The following is a 14,529-nucleotide window of genomic DNA, read 5'->3' as shown; positions in this document are numbered from 1 at the left end:
GGCCACTGGAGACAGGAGGTTTTATTGATGCTGATGGGGGTAGGAAAGGCCCCCAGAAGCATGGGGGCTGAGTCAGTCAGCAAATGCGTAAGGCCTGGGCACAGAGGAGCAGGTTAGGGCACATTCACCTTCTCAGGATTCTGTGGCTCCCTCACTGGAGAAGGGAGAGAGCATCTTGGGGGTGCAATTCCAAGAACAGCGAGGGCAGAGGTTAGAGATGGCTGAGAGCCCCTAACCTGAGGAGGCACCACAATAGGCAGCAACAACTGTGTGGAAAGCTAGATGAACTGGTCAGTAGCAGAAAATGGGAGGGGGCACTGGTTGGCCTCTTGGGGAGGGGTCCAACCTTGGCTTGGATGAGCTCATGAGAATACCCGGTGTTCCCAAGCAGAGCGGGGCAGAGCCCAAAGCCCCTTTCTCTGCAGGCCTCCTTAAGGAGAAAAAGGCACTCAGAGAAAAAGGCATTCAGGGAGCCCCCTGGAAAGGGGTGCCAGAATTAGTCCTTAAGGCACAGCTGGGGCGGACAAGGCACCAAGGCACAACTGGTGGGGGAGGGCAGGGGCAGCCTCCAAGCCGAGTGCCAGGGTCACAAGAGGACGCAGGACCGTCCCCGCTTGATCGGAGTGGGGTTGAGCACAGCCCGGACAGCCTCGGCGAACACTTCCTTGACACCATCCTGTTGCAGGGCTGAGCATTCGAGGTAGCGCACAGCGTGGATCTGCTTGGCCAGTGCCTGGCCCTGCTGCGGTGTGATGGGCGCCTGGCCCTGCTCCTTGAGGCGCCGTAGAGTGTCAGGCTGGGCTCTCAGGTCCTTCTTGGTGCCCACCAGCAGGATGGGCACATCAGGGCAGTGGTGGCACACCTCTGGATGCCACTTGTGTCGCACGTTCTCATAGGAAGGCGGACTGGCAATGGAGAAACAGATGACAAAGACGTTGGTCTGAGGGTAGGAGAGTGTGCGGAGGCGGTCATACTCCTCCTGGCCCGCAGTGTCCCACAGGTTCAGGTTCACTGTGCGCCCGTCAACTGCGCTCTGCGCGCTGTAATTGTCGAACACGGTGGGGATGTACTCTTTGGGGAAAGCGTTAGTTGTGTAGCAGATGAGCAGGCACGTCTTGCCCACAGCCCCATCACCCACCACCACGCACTTGATGCTCTGCATCGTGGGTGCAGTTGCTGTAGTGGAGGCAGTGCCTCCTCTCTCTTCTGGACCTCTCTGGCTGCAGTGACCTGTGGACGGATGAAAGGGGACATTCTTGGTTAGGGAGGCCTCTGCCTACTGGGAAGAAAAGATAAGGGCACACAAAGGGAAACCGGCTCCTGTTCCCTTAACCTGACACTATCCCAAAGTCCCATCAAGACAGTCATCAGAAAGATACACAATGAAAGGCCCTGAGACCGAGCAAAGATGCAGTATAATGTGGTAGAAAGCACATAAGCTCTGGCGCCAGATAAACTAAGGTCAAATCTTGGTTTTGCATTTCCTAGCTGTGTAACCCTGAACAAATTGCTTAACCTCTCTATGCCTAAGTTTTCTTACCAGTAAAATGAGGATAAAATAATATCTACCTCATTGAGTCATTATAAGGATTATATAATACACGTAAAGCATTTAAAACAGTGCCTCATCCATAAGTATTAGCTTTTCTTTTTTTTTTTTTTAGCCGGAGTCTCGCTCTGTCACCCAGGCTGGAGTGCAGTGGTGCGATGTCTGCTCACTGCAACCTCCGCCACCTGGTTTCACGCCATTCTGCCTCAGCCTCTCGAGTAGCTGGGACTACAGGCGCCCACCACCACACCCAGCTAATTTTTTGTATTTTTAGTAGAGACGGGGTTTTACCGAGTTAGCCAGGATGGTCTTGATCTCCTGACCTTGTGATCCGCCTGCCTTGGTCTCCCAAAGTGCTGGGATTACAGGTGTGAGCCACCACGCCTGGCCAGTATTAGCTATTTTCCAGGCTATACAGACACAAAAGGAGAGTGCACAAATTTAGGGATCCACTAGATCCTCTACTAAATATGGACACTTTCCACCAGGAGACTGGAAAGGGTTCTGGCACAGGACAGCTGTTCCAGGTCACTCTGTGATGCAGCCATAGGTAGAACCTCTCTCAACTCAGGGCCCACCCTGCCCTCTCCAAACCTAGTATCTTGGCTACTGAGTACAAACCAAAAGGCACAGTAAGAAACCTGCTGAGTAAGGGGCTCAATTCTTCAGAGAGCTGCCCTATCCCAATCCAGGGTATTCTGGCAAGGGGGAAATCTTTTTTTTTTTTGAGATGGAGTTTCTCTGTCGCCCAGGCTGGAGTGCAGTGGCGCGATCTCAGCTCACTGCAACCTTCACCTCCCAGGTTCAAGTGTCTCCTGCCTCAGCCTCCCGAGTGGCCGGGACTACAGGCACACGCCACTGCATCCAGCTAATTTTTATATTTTTAGTAGAGATGGAGTTTCGCCATGTTAGCCATGCTGGTCTCAAGCTCCTGACTTCAGGTGATCCACCTGCCTCGGGCTCCCAAAATGGTGGGATTACAGGTGTGAGCCACCACACCTGGCCACCCCATCATTCTTATAAGTACTGAAAACCCTATCTGGCCATGCACACTCTGGTTGCCAATTCAGTACAGCAAATTCAATGCAAGGGATTACTGGAGATTCAGTTGAACCTGGGATTTGGACTGGGGTCTGGGTATGTTATGATGAATGAGGTAGAGGCTGAGGCTCCCAGACGTTAGTATGTTCTCTCAAGGTCCTTGGTGGGGTGGAGCAAATCTTTTATTTTTGGAGATGGAGTCTCGCTCTGTTGCCCAGGCTGGAGTGCAGTGGCACAATCTTGGCTCACTGCAACCTCTGCCTCCTGGGTTCAAGTGATTCTCCTGCCTCACCTTCCTGAGTAGCTGGGATTATAGGCACCTGCCACCACGCCTGGCTAATTTTTGTATTTTTAGCAGAGATGGGGTTTCACCATGTTGGTCAGGTTGGTCTTGAACTCCTGACCTTGTGATCCGCCCGCCTTGGCCTCCCAAAGTGCTGGGATTACAGGCATGAGCCACCATGCCCAGCCTGGAGCAAATCTTTCAAGCCCAACTAGGAAGGATGAAGTCAAGAGTAAGACAAAAACTTGACTTTCCCCTCAATCTTCTGTCCATTTCCTGAGACCCTGGCATGTGCCTCTGAAAGATTTTAGAGCCTTCCAGACTCTTGGGTAGAAAATACCATCATTAAGAACATAGATGCTAGATTAAGACTGGCAGGGATTCTAATCACAGTTCCACCAACTAGTTATATGTGATCTTGGCAATATATTTGTTCCCCAAGCCTCAATTTTCTCATCTGTAAAATGGGGATAATCTTGCCTATTGCACTACAATTGCTCAGAATATGAAATGAGGCCAGGCACAGTGTAATCCTAGCACTTTGGGAGAACGAGGCAGGTAGATCAATTGAGCCCAGGAGTTTGAGACTAGCCTGGGCAACATGGCAAAACCGTGACTCTACAAAAAATGAAAAAATTATCAGGGTGTGGTGGTACACGCCTGTTGTCCCAGCTACTTGGGAGGCTGAGGTGGGAGCATCACTTGATTGCAGGGTGGTCAAGCCTGCAGTGGGCTATGTTCATACCACTGCACTCCAGCCTGTGCAACAGAGCAAGACCCTGTCTCAAAAAAAAAAAAAAAGTAAGAGTTAATAATGTATAGAAGGTGTCCAGCATGAGGTATGGCACATAGCAAGTGCCCAATAAATGGGCTGCTGTATTTATTAGTGGGGTAAGTATGAGGAGTCCCAGCTCCAGCCAACATCTGGTCACCTCTGCAGGTCATAGGGCCTTGGGGTGAGGAACTGCTTTTCTGAGTTCTGAAGCAAAGCTTCCAGAAACCCTGTGATTATTTACACTGCTATGGCAAGGGTCCTTCTCTCATCAGCTACTTTTTGGCCATGGGGGACTCTTGGTGGTCAATATGTGACTTCCTTTCCCTGACTCTCTCCCACAACCAGGGCCTGCTCCCTGAGAGGGGGCAGCCCTGTTTTAAACACAACCAAATCCCTGAGTATTCCTTATCCCTGGCTCCACCCAAGCACCAACACCACTAGCCCATTTTCTCCATTTCACTTGCTATACTGCAAGGCTGCACCCTGGTCTGGGAACCCCTTACCCCTGCAGCCTGAGCTCTCACCACTGGTTCAGAAGCTTCAAAAATCAATGACAAGTGGAGAAGAAAATCCCCACTGGGAAGTGGAAAAGAAACTTTCATGGTATGGGGGATGCAAAGGACCCAGGGCTTGGTCCCAGCTCCCTCCCAGGGTACAGTTTCCCTTGGAATCAGCTGGGAAAGAAATGATTTCACTTTATGAAGTTGTGTCTCTGGTTCACATGAAAAAATATTTCCATCCTATTTGCATGAATGAGTGTGTGTGTGTGCGTGTGCACATGTATGTGCATGTAACCTCAGGACATTCAGCTAGAGACCCTCAGAGTGTGGGTCAGGGAAGGGCATAAGGACCCTCTAGGTCAGTGGAGAGTCGAATAGAGACTTCAGACTGGAAGTTGAGAGACCTAAGTTCTAACCCCAGTTGTGCTGACTCACTACAACCAAGCTTGAGGCATTTACGCTTGCTGGGCCTCAGTTTTCCTATCCAGGAATTGGAGATTACAATGGTTGTTACAAGAGCACTAGGTAGATGAACTAAGACTTAAAGCTCCTTGGAGGCAGGTGGCATTACTTGTGCCCAATGGATTATGTGGGAAGCCCTGACATTCAAAGCAGAACTCCTGGGCCTGCAATCTTCAGTTCCACACAGAGCAGGGGAGTGGGTGTTGACAGTCTGACTGAAAAGCCCAGCGCTGGGCTGGCCCAGGCAGGAAGACAAGGAGGGAACTCTGGCTGGCTCTCACAAGGCCCAAGAAACTGGAAGTACAGCTCTCTAAGGAGGTGGTTATCAACTAGCAATCAGTAAATTAGCTCTCAAAGGAGAGGGGAAAGGACAGGGTAGCTTCTGGGCTGGGAAGGGAACAGGGACTGACACTGGAAAAGGAGGATGAGTATGGTACTGTCCAGAAACAAGCAGAGCAAAGGCAGTGTGGAATAGGGCCAAGAGTACTGGATACCTGACTCTGATGTCTTGAGTTCATCTGCTGACCTTGACCCTTGATTTAAAAAAAAAAAGCCCCCATATGGTATAAGCCTTTATAGATTGCATGTTATTATGTCATTTGACCTTTATAACAACCTGTCAGTACTATTCCTATTTTACAGATGAGGAAACAAATTCAGAGCAGTAAAAGTAACTCTACATCACACAGCTAGTTAGTATGGCAGCCAGAACACAAACCCAGTTTTGTGACCCAAAGCCCTGTGTTTTCCACGGTGCATCTTACAGTCTTCAAGTTACCCCTTACCAGCTAACTGTGTGACCTTGATCAGGTAAGTTACTGCCCTTCTTGGAGCCTCCGTTTCTTCATCTATACAGTAGAAGTAATAATAGTAGCCCTCCCAGCCTCACGGGCAGCATCAAGGAACCTGACCATGGGAATGAATACGCTTTGTAAACTGAAGTGTTGTGCACACAGGAGGTGACAGGAGCAAAGCATTTCATCCCAGAAGGCAGGAAGCACTGAGTATGCCTGTGTCTGTGGTGGGGGATCAGCCCAGTCCTCCTTACTCAGGTCTAGTTCAGACCTTTATCCTCTCTCCCAAAACAACTCTTCTTTCTGAAATCCTTTGGCCTGAACTGGGTTGAATTAAGTTCCCATAGCCCATTTCAGGAGGGCATATGCTAAAAGGTAGAGTCTAAACTGCGCCAAATAGGAAGAAGGGATGTCAGCGCTGCAGGTGGCCAAACCAGGAGTGTGACCTACCTGGAGCGGGGTTCAACGATGACTTATTCACTAAGTGGCTTTTTCAAAAAAAATCATTAAGCCTAGCTCAGTGGTGCACCTGCAGTCCCAGCTACTAGGGAGGCTGAGCCCAGGAGTGAAGGGTTGTAGTGTGCTACACTAGTCAAGGTTATTGTCCTTGTGAGTAGCCACTGCACTCCAGCCTGAGCAATGCAGCAAGACCCCATGTCTCAAAAAAAAAAAAGTTATTTAGTAAATCAGTGGTTGCCGATCTGTTTTGATTTTTTTTTTTCTTTTGGAGACAAAAGCCTGTTGCCCAGGCTGGAATACAGTGGTGCCATCACAGCTCACTTTAGTCTCAACCTCCCAGGCTCAAGGCATCCTACCTCAGCCTCCTGAGTAGCTGGGACTACAGGCAGGCACCACCACACCTGGCTAATTTTTGTATTTTTTATTTATTTTTTGTTTGTTTGTAGAGACAGGGTCTTGCTATGTTGCCCAGGCTGGTCTTGAACTCCTGATCTCAAGTGATCCTCCTGACTAGGCCTCCCAAAGTGCTGGGATTACAGGTGTGGGTCACCACGCCTGGCCAGATCTGTATATTATTAGACAAATTACAATGACTTATTCTGGCTTTTTAGTCCCAATTCAGATCATGCCTGGTCCCTCATATTGTCATTTAGAGTTCTTCACAATTTGGTAAGGGGTATTAGAGTTATATAGACTTGGGTTTGAATCCTAGTTCTGCCTCTTACCAGTTCTGTGACCCTGAGCTTATGATGATTTGCCTCTCTAAGCTTCAATTTCCTTATCTTTCAAATGCAGCAGCAACTTATGGTACCTACCACATAGCAGTGTTACAAGGACTAAGTGCATTAATGTATAATATGTACACAATCTAGGTACTTTGCAAGTGTGAGTTCCCAGTTCCCTGTTCCAGAGGGATTTTCAATGTCCTCTGCAAACAAGTCAGGATCATTCTTGCCTCTGAACTTTTACTCTTGTTTTTCCCTCCGCTACTATTCCCTCTCCCTTCTCTAATCTTCCTTATTCCTTAAAGCCTAACTTAAGTTTCATAGTTCCATAAGGTTACTGAATTCTTCTTTGGCTATCCGTTGCATGGCCAACTGTCACCCAGGCTGGAGTGCAGTGTCGCGATCTCAGCTCACTGCAACCTCCACCTCCCAGGTTCAAGCGATTCTCCTGCCTCAGCCTCCTGAGTAACTGGGATTACATGCACGTGCCATCATGCCCAGCTAATTTTTGTATTTTTAGTAGAGACAGGGTTTCATCATGTTGGCCAGGCTGGTCTCGAACACCTGGCCTCAAGTGATCCACCTGCCTTGGCCTCTAAAAGTGCTGGGATTACAGGAGTGAGCCACCACACCCATGGCCCCCCTTTTAATCCTGCTTTGGCTCTGTGTGATTCTCCTTTTCCAACAGTCATACGTAAGTTTCCCAGCTGTGGATGCCCTTCAGTCTGAAGTCTTGGCTTCTCTGGACTAAATGACAAAAAAAAAAACCTCTAAGTATAGGGCTAGGCACACAGGACTGTACAACCATTGCCTTTTGATCTGCTTGTGCCAGCACTCATTACTGAGATATGGAGACACCTCTCTGAAGCCCAGTATCGGACACTCCCTGCCCACCCCACAACAGACAAGACTGCAATGCTGAATCTTATCGGACAGCAATGACAGGCAAAAGCTATGCCTGAAATAGGCAAAAATCTCTCTTCCCAGTACCAGCTTGACCTGGCTCTGGCAGGGAGTATAGCCCATGGGGGTCTAACCCTGTCTGAGTGTGGTCCCTGGAGCCCGGCTTGGGGTGTGGCCCAGGCAGGCCCAGAATGGGGGAGGGAAAGGAAGTAGCTTGATTGCCAGATCTCTGTGGCTGTTACAGCAGAGGAAGTGTCCCAACTGGGAGTGGGGGAGGGGAGGAACGGGCTCTTAAGAGATAGGCGAGTATGGAGGTGATGGGAACTTACCTCAGCCTTCTATAACCTGCCTCCCTAACATGGGGCTCCCTTTCTGCAGCCCTCCCTGAACCTCATTATAACTACAATCCATCTCTGGCCATTCCAATCCTGATCCTCTACAAAGGGGCCTCCATATTCCCTTCCCTAAAATACATCAAGTAGTAATATGGAACCATGCACCATTGCCGCCTTTTCAAGGAAAGCGTAAATTATCCAAGTCAGAAGTGACTTATCCTATCCAAAGTCTGGCTGTCTCTCACAGGCATGGAGAGGCTGATGTGAATCTTATCTCTTGTTATTAGACTGGGAGTGTCTAGAGGGCAAGGTCCTGGTTGACTGGACCTTGCTGAGCACCCTAAGCTGAGCACAGCATGTAGTAGCTGTCAGTAAATAACTGAATGAACTCGATGCAATCATGTCTTTGCATGTGGGAGTTCCTCTTCCTGGAATGCAACTCACCCCCCTTCAGATCCTTCCTGTCCTTCAGGCCCAGTACTGTTCCCCAGCTTCTCCAGGACATCACAGCAACCCCCTCTCCTGCCTTACCTTTCCCAGCACTGACTGTACTCTTCATCGTGCTGAACTAACTGGATGCTTCAGGGGGAGGGTAGTCTGACCTTCTGTTTATTTCCAGAAACCCAGGGAAGGGCTGAGCAAAAGCTGTAGAATGACATACCCCTCCTCCCCCATCAATCCACAGACTCTGATGCTGGGAACAAGGAAGAACCTCTATGACCAGAAGACACAAGACAAAAGTAACCAACTTCTTTCTCACTCACCCTGAAGAGCTCCAAGTTGGGATAATAAACACATAAGCTATACCGTCTTGTCTTCAACTGGAAGGGTGAGAGGTGAAGCTGGCAGATCTAGCTCAGAGATGATGAGAAAGATGGGAAGGAAAAGTGGTCCTGACAGGCTACAGACTGGGAATATCTGAGGACCCTTGGTCAAAGACAAGGCAAGGGGCAGGGGCACTGTTGGAAAGACTTCTGAAGCTCTACAAGTTTGTTTGTTTGTTTGTTTTGAAGGGAGGAATAGAGGAGAGGTGATATAAAGAGGCTCAAAGGGGCTGCAGCTGGCTGCAGCTGGGCTGGGAGGAGGAAGCTGGGGGGACATGAGGTCAGTGTGGGGCTGGGACCAGGCCAAGGGCTGAGTCTCTTTCTTCCCTTTCTCCCCATCAGCAGGGAAGAACCCAAGAGAGCCCAGTTCCTAGCCTTAAAAAAAAAAAAAAAAAAAAAAAAAAAAATTCCCCTGGGTGCTGTGGCTCACGCCTGTAATCCCAGTACTTTGGGAGTCAAGGCAGGCAGATCACTTGAGATCAGGAGTTCGAAACCAGCCTGCCCAACATGGTGGAACCCCATCTCTACTAAAAATACAAAAATTAGCCGGGTGTGGTGGTGGGTGACTGTAATCCCAGCTACTCGGAAGGCTGAGGGAGAATCACTTGAACCCAGCAGGCAGAGGTTGCAGTGAGCAGAGATCATGCCACTGCATTCCAGCCTGGGCAACAGAGCAAGACTCCGTCTCAAAAAAAAAAAAAAAAAAGAAAAAAAAAATCCATGCTGGAGGACTCTCCACCTCTTGCCATTCATCCTTCAGCCCCTGGAGAGGATCCTACACTGCAGCAGGGAAGGAAAGAAGAGTTGATGCCACCCACTAGGAAATGAGACAGTGGTAGCTGGGAAGTCTGAGGGGCAGTCCAGGACCCTTTCACTAAGTCCTAGTTCCCAACCTTCTTCCTTCATTGTCCCAGCACCCCAGGTGTTCCATAAAAGGTGAGCCTCAGCTGGGCACGTGGCTCACGTCTGTAATCCCAGCACTTTGGGAGGCTGAGGCTGGCGGATCACTTGAGGTCAGGAATTTGAGACCAGCCTGGCCAGCATGGTGAAACCCCATCTCTACTAAAAATACAAAAAAAATTAGCCGGGCCTAGTGGCACATGCCTGCAGTTCCAGCTACCTGGGAGGCTGATGCAGGAGAACGACTTCAACCTAGGAGGTGGAGGTTGCAGTGAGCCGAGATCGTGCCATTGCACTCCAGCCTGGGTGACAGGGCAAGACTCCATCTCAAAAAAAAAAAAAAAAAAAAAAAAAAGGTGAGCCTCAGGACCAGGACGGCTCTGGCTGGGGGAGCCACGGAAGCTGCCCCCTCCCCCACACAGCACAGAGGAAGGGTGCACACTGGCTTCCTCCTCCCCGCCTAGCAGCAGCTCAGCAGTCCCTGGGCCCCACCAAAGGCCTGTGAAGTGGCACTTCCTTTGCCTTTGCTAATTTCACATGAGGCTGTACAGAAGTGCCATCCTCCCAATCCTGGCACCCCCACCTGAAAATACCCACAGAGAGACCCAGGGCTACCCAGTCCCTTTAGCCCCGCCCAAGGCTTGAGGGGGTTTCCACAAGGGAAAATAACATCAGGGAGGAAACTCCGGCATCTATTTTCCACCGTCAGTGAGGCAGAGCTGGAGCAGGAGACAGGGTACTCCATCTTACTACCCCCTGGCAAAATCCCCAACATTCTTTGCCTTCTTATCTCTCAAGCTCTAACAATCCTTGTGCTTGGAGAAAGGGCCACAGTTCTATCCCTGGACAGATATATATGTAGAGACTACTCAGACCTGTCAAATTGAGGCTGATAAGACATGAGGGCCCAGAGTGAGGGGCACTGCTATGAGGAGTCTCTTGGGGGAGGAAGAGTCAGAGCCATGATGTTCACTGTCCCCTTTGGAGGTACTGATATGCAACTCCTTAATGCTGAAATGCAGCCAAGAGAAACCAAGTTGACCAGGATTATATACAGTTGGTAGCAAATCTAGGACAAGGATCGGGTCTTCTAACCTCCATCCTTATGCTACTTCTACAAAGGAGAGAAGGTGAGGATTCTAACTCCAGCCTGAGAATGGACCAACCATCTCTTTAACCTCATTCAGGACAACCCCACCATAGTTTATTCCTTCAGAAAATGGACCAAAGGGTGGGTTGACTTACATCTGAGCCCTTTTTGCTTCTAAGTTCCCAAGCCCTCATGCCTAGCCCATCCTGGTGCATTCATGATTTAGAACTGACATTACTCAACAGTCAGCCACTCTGGCCCTGTCCTAGCTGAGAAGCTCCTCCTCTGGCCTCTAGCTCCTGGAGAGATGCCCTCCCCCCATATGAAATGAGGACAAAAGAGGAAGCTGGACCCTGGACAGGAAAACCAGTCTGATCTGGGGAGGTGGCCCAGGCTTTGTCTTTGGTTTCCCTCCTCAGCTCTTCTCACGGACCCCTACTGACCTCACTGCTAATGGGTCTACAATATATAGAAGGAGTCTTCAGTGTGGGCCTGAGCCCCCTTCTTCACGTCACAACCTTGACATGTTTAGCCAAGACTTTAGTGGCAGCCTCCTAGGTTGTAGCCACCACCTCCCTTCACCCCCCAATATTTTCCCATTAAAATCTCTCCCGCCCTGGTCACATTTTTTCCAACAATGCCTTTTTTGCAATTAGCTCAAACTTCCAATGGGACCAGATCTCACCTGGGAGAATCCCTGTCTCACCCATCTTGTCTTTACCATCAGAGCCCTGTGGGTTTGCTCAGTTACGCAGAATACTAAAGTGACTACTGGTTTGCCAGCCTAGAAATTGGGACTCCTGGGGTTTTTATTAAGCTGTGATGCTGGGAAAGTGCCTTGTATGCACATCCTTCTCTAAACTGGGCTTTTATGTAGGTCCCTGGGATTTCTTCCCGCAGCCACACTTCTGTACCTCCAAGAAATGCAAAGAAAGACAGGTGGGTGGAAGGGAAGGACGGGAAGAAGAACAATTCATGGGAGAGGGACGACTGTGACATGGGAAGATGACAGAATGGGGAACAGGGAGAGCCCTTAAATTTAGCTGTAGCACTTAACTCCCCTCTACTTCTCTTTTTTTTCTAGTGGAGAGAAATGAATACAGATGACTGGAGGAGGTAGATAGAAGCAAGATCCTCAGCATGCACCCCAAAAGCTTGAGGAAGGAGCTCTAGAGTGGAAACAACAAGAGCTTCCATAGCCAGGATGGACTGAAGTTAAATTTGGGAGGAATTCCGGAGAAGGAATAGGGTCCTAGGTGAGATGGGGAATATTAAGGATGCCTGAAGGCAGAGGGGTCAGTAGAACTCCAGAGGGCTTCCTGGTCACTAAGGCCCTGATGCAGACCAGGGCATCTGGGTACCCGGCCTAGGCAGGCCCCGGAAGGCAGCAGGAAAGGAGCAGACACCTTTGCCTCAACCGCTTCTTAATTCAAAACTAAAACAGTTAAGTTCGAAGTTAGACCAGCTGCAGTCTTTCCTCCAGAATCCTGCCTTTGCCTCCTCCCTTTATTTCCATCACACCCAAGTTGGTCCCATTCTTTCCACCAGGTGATGCTGGAACTAGTAGGTAATGGAGTCAGGGACCTTCAGGCTGTCTCCCGGCTTCCAGGCCTGGCCCCTTGGTCAAGCACCACAGGTTGGGGTGATTTTGATTTCCCAGGGCCTCTCTTACCAGTCTTATTCCTGTTACCCTACCCTGACTGCTACAGACTGCTTGCTTCCTCCTGCCTAACCACAACCTCACTCACTGCAGGTTCCCTTCATTTTGCTGGTTTCCCCTTGGGCCCTCTCAAGGCTAAGGGCAGTTATTTTGTCTGTAAGAGATAAAGATGTAGACACACAGACACTCTTTCTCTCTCTCGCGCGCGCGCGCGCGCGCACACACACACGCTTTCCAGCTCTTTAATCCATCTCTATCACCGGGAGGCTGCAGTCTGCCTCTCCAAGCTAGGGAGGTTTGAAAAGACTCTGGAACTCACTAAGTCTTCAACAACAGATCCTGATTCCAAAGCTGGAGATAAGTGGGTGGGAGAGAAGGATACAGAGAGGGTGACAGGCTGAAGCTTCAAGAGGAATGAGGGGTGATGGAAAACGCAAGGAGGTGTGTGTGGGTGCCAGAGCTGGGAAGGGAAGGGATGGGGCAGGTTGCAGAGGACTGAGATGAACATGGGGCCGGGTAGGTGAAGAGAGGTCAAGGCCTAGGTATGACTGCATATTTGGAGGAAAAGAGACTGAAAGGGATGAGAAGAGAGTGATGGCGGATTTCTGGGTAGAAACTAAAGGCGTGGAGGGAGACGATAGGAGCATGTGTATAATTCAGGGACTAAGAATGAAGAGGAACACTAGGAGATGGTTCTCAATCGGCCCCAAAAGACACAACAAAAACTTGTCAGGGACTATCAGTACCTCTGAATGAGAGTCCTTCCACTTCCAGTCACAGGGCAAGACCAAGTTACTCCCAAAAGAGCAAGGCCAGACTCTGGTCAGGTAGGAACAGCGTTCGCTCACTAAATACCTACTGCTTGGCTCCAGGTAAGGTTGGGACTCAGGAAAACAGGCATATAGAGAACAACTGGGATCGGCGGGGCTCCCCCAACCCTAACCCCGGTCCTCCTGAGTGCAGAGGGCCTTCGGGCTGCAGCCCGAGTGTGAGTCTGGATTAACATGGATCTTCCAGGGAGAGAGCTTTCGGAGGCCCCAGACACCGCCCCTCTAACCCCGACAAGTGTCACAACTGCCAGAGCAGAGGGAGTGACTTTTCCAGCTCAGAAGCCCTCTCCCCTCATGCACTTCTCAACACCCCCCGCAACTTCTGAGGACACCCCACCTGAGTCCTATCTCCCAGCTCTGAGCTTTTCCACTTTAGAGATACTTCTCTTGGAGCCCGGGACCCTCTGACCTCAGGGGTCCCTCTCGGCTCCCGAGAGGCGGTACAGCCGCCGGGAAGCCACCCTCGCCGAGCCTCCACCGGCTCGCAGTGGCCCCGTCCGCGCCCCGCCCGGCCGGCCGCGCCCGCCCTACTTGGACTGAGCCTAGAAGCTCCCGCCCGCGGCCCCCGCCAGCAAACTCATGGGCCGGCGCCCGCGCCCGCGCCGAGTCCTGGGCCGGCCGGGCTCCCGTTCCCCGGACCCCTACCCACCAGCCCCGGCCGGGCCTCACCTGGTGCCCTCCCCGAGGCGGGGGAGCTGGGGGCGGCGGCAGCAGCTCCGGGCTCGAGAAGGAAGTGAGAGCGGGAGGCCGGAGGAAGTGGGGGGGGCGGACCGGCGGGGCGGGGCGGGGCGGGGCGGGGTGGGGCGGGGCCCGACCAGGAAGTCTGAGGGCCGGTCTCCCCCTCTTCTGCCCCGGCCCGCCCCCAGCCTCGCCCCCGGCCTAGTCCCGGGCTCGCCACTTTCCCCCTCCCAACCCGCTGCCCCTGCGGCCAGTAAGTCAGGCCTCCCAAGGTCTAGGTCTCTCTGCCTCCTCCTGGCCACCCCACCCCTGGAGGCCCTACTCTAGGCGGTAGGCGTTCCTCCTCTTCCCCCCATCCTGACCTCACCAGCCTCCGCGGGAAGATGCTGAGAAAGGCGCCCCTGGGCCTGGTGCCTTCCGCCAGCCCCGGTGCCTTCAGCCAGCCCCAGGGATAGAGTAGTGGCCGAGGCTGGGGCAGTCCCCACCCCTGCCCTGAGCGCTGGGGGAGTGCGAGGTGGTGGTGATTCAGCAGTGGGAAGGCCCCAGACCCCTGGGGAAGGTGGGGAGACTCGTAGGGGAAGAGGCGCTGGCGTCAGCACCCAAGGGAAAGACAAGATCAGCAGAGGCGCAGGCGGAGCCGCGGGGCCCAAAAACAGGATGTCGAGTCGTCGTTCAGCACCGTGCAGCTCCGTGCGGCGTGGCTCTGGGGAGGGGGCGGGGC

General features: G+C 51.6%; 1 protein-coding gene across 2 annotated transcripts; it reads right to left on the bottom strand.

The window, feature by feature from the left end:
- Positions 1 to 3: 3 nt before the first annotated feature.
- Positions 4 to 13,947, bottom strand: LOC105468680 (ras homolog family member G). Of its 2 annotated transcripts, none has more exons than XM_011718876.3 (2): positions 13,800 to 13,947; positions 4 to 1,230 (listed from the first exon to the last, which is right to left on the bottom strand). In XM_011718876.3, the coding sequence occupies exon 2, from the start codon at positions 1,160 to 1,162 to the stop codon at positions 587 to 589; it is 576 nt and encodes a 191-aa protein (XP_011717178.1). In that variant the 5' UTR covers positions 1,163 to 1,230; positions 13,800 to 13,947; the 3' UTR covers positions 4 to 586. The 2 variants fall into 2 exon arrangements, with proteins under 2 accessions (XP_011717178.1, XP_011717179.1); XM_011718877.3 differs by lacking the exon at positions 13,800 to 13,947 and adding an exon at positions 13,047 to 13,348.
- Positions 13,948 to 14,529: the final 582 nt, after the last annotated feature.

The sequence above is a fragment of the Macaca nemestrina genome, chromosome 12 (genome assembly GCF_043159975.1).
Source record: "Macaca nemestrina isolate mMacNem1 chromosome 12, mMacNem.hap1, whole genome shotgun sequence".
In the NCBI taxonomy this organism is placed as follows: Eukaryota; Metazoa; Chordata; class Mammalia; order Primates; family Cercopithecidae; genus Macaca; species Macaca nemestrina.
Note: the sequence above shows the minus strand (reverse complement) of the source record. Positions and strands in the feature narration are given on the sequence as shown.

Bases quoted from the DNA above. Each gene is read 5' to 3' on its own strand.
- LOC105468680 (XM_011718876.3), bottom strand. From the start codon at position 1,162: ATGCAGAGCATCAAGTGCGTGGTGGTGGGTGATGGGGCTGTGGGCAAG.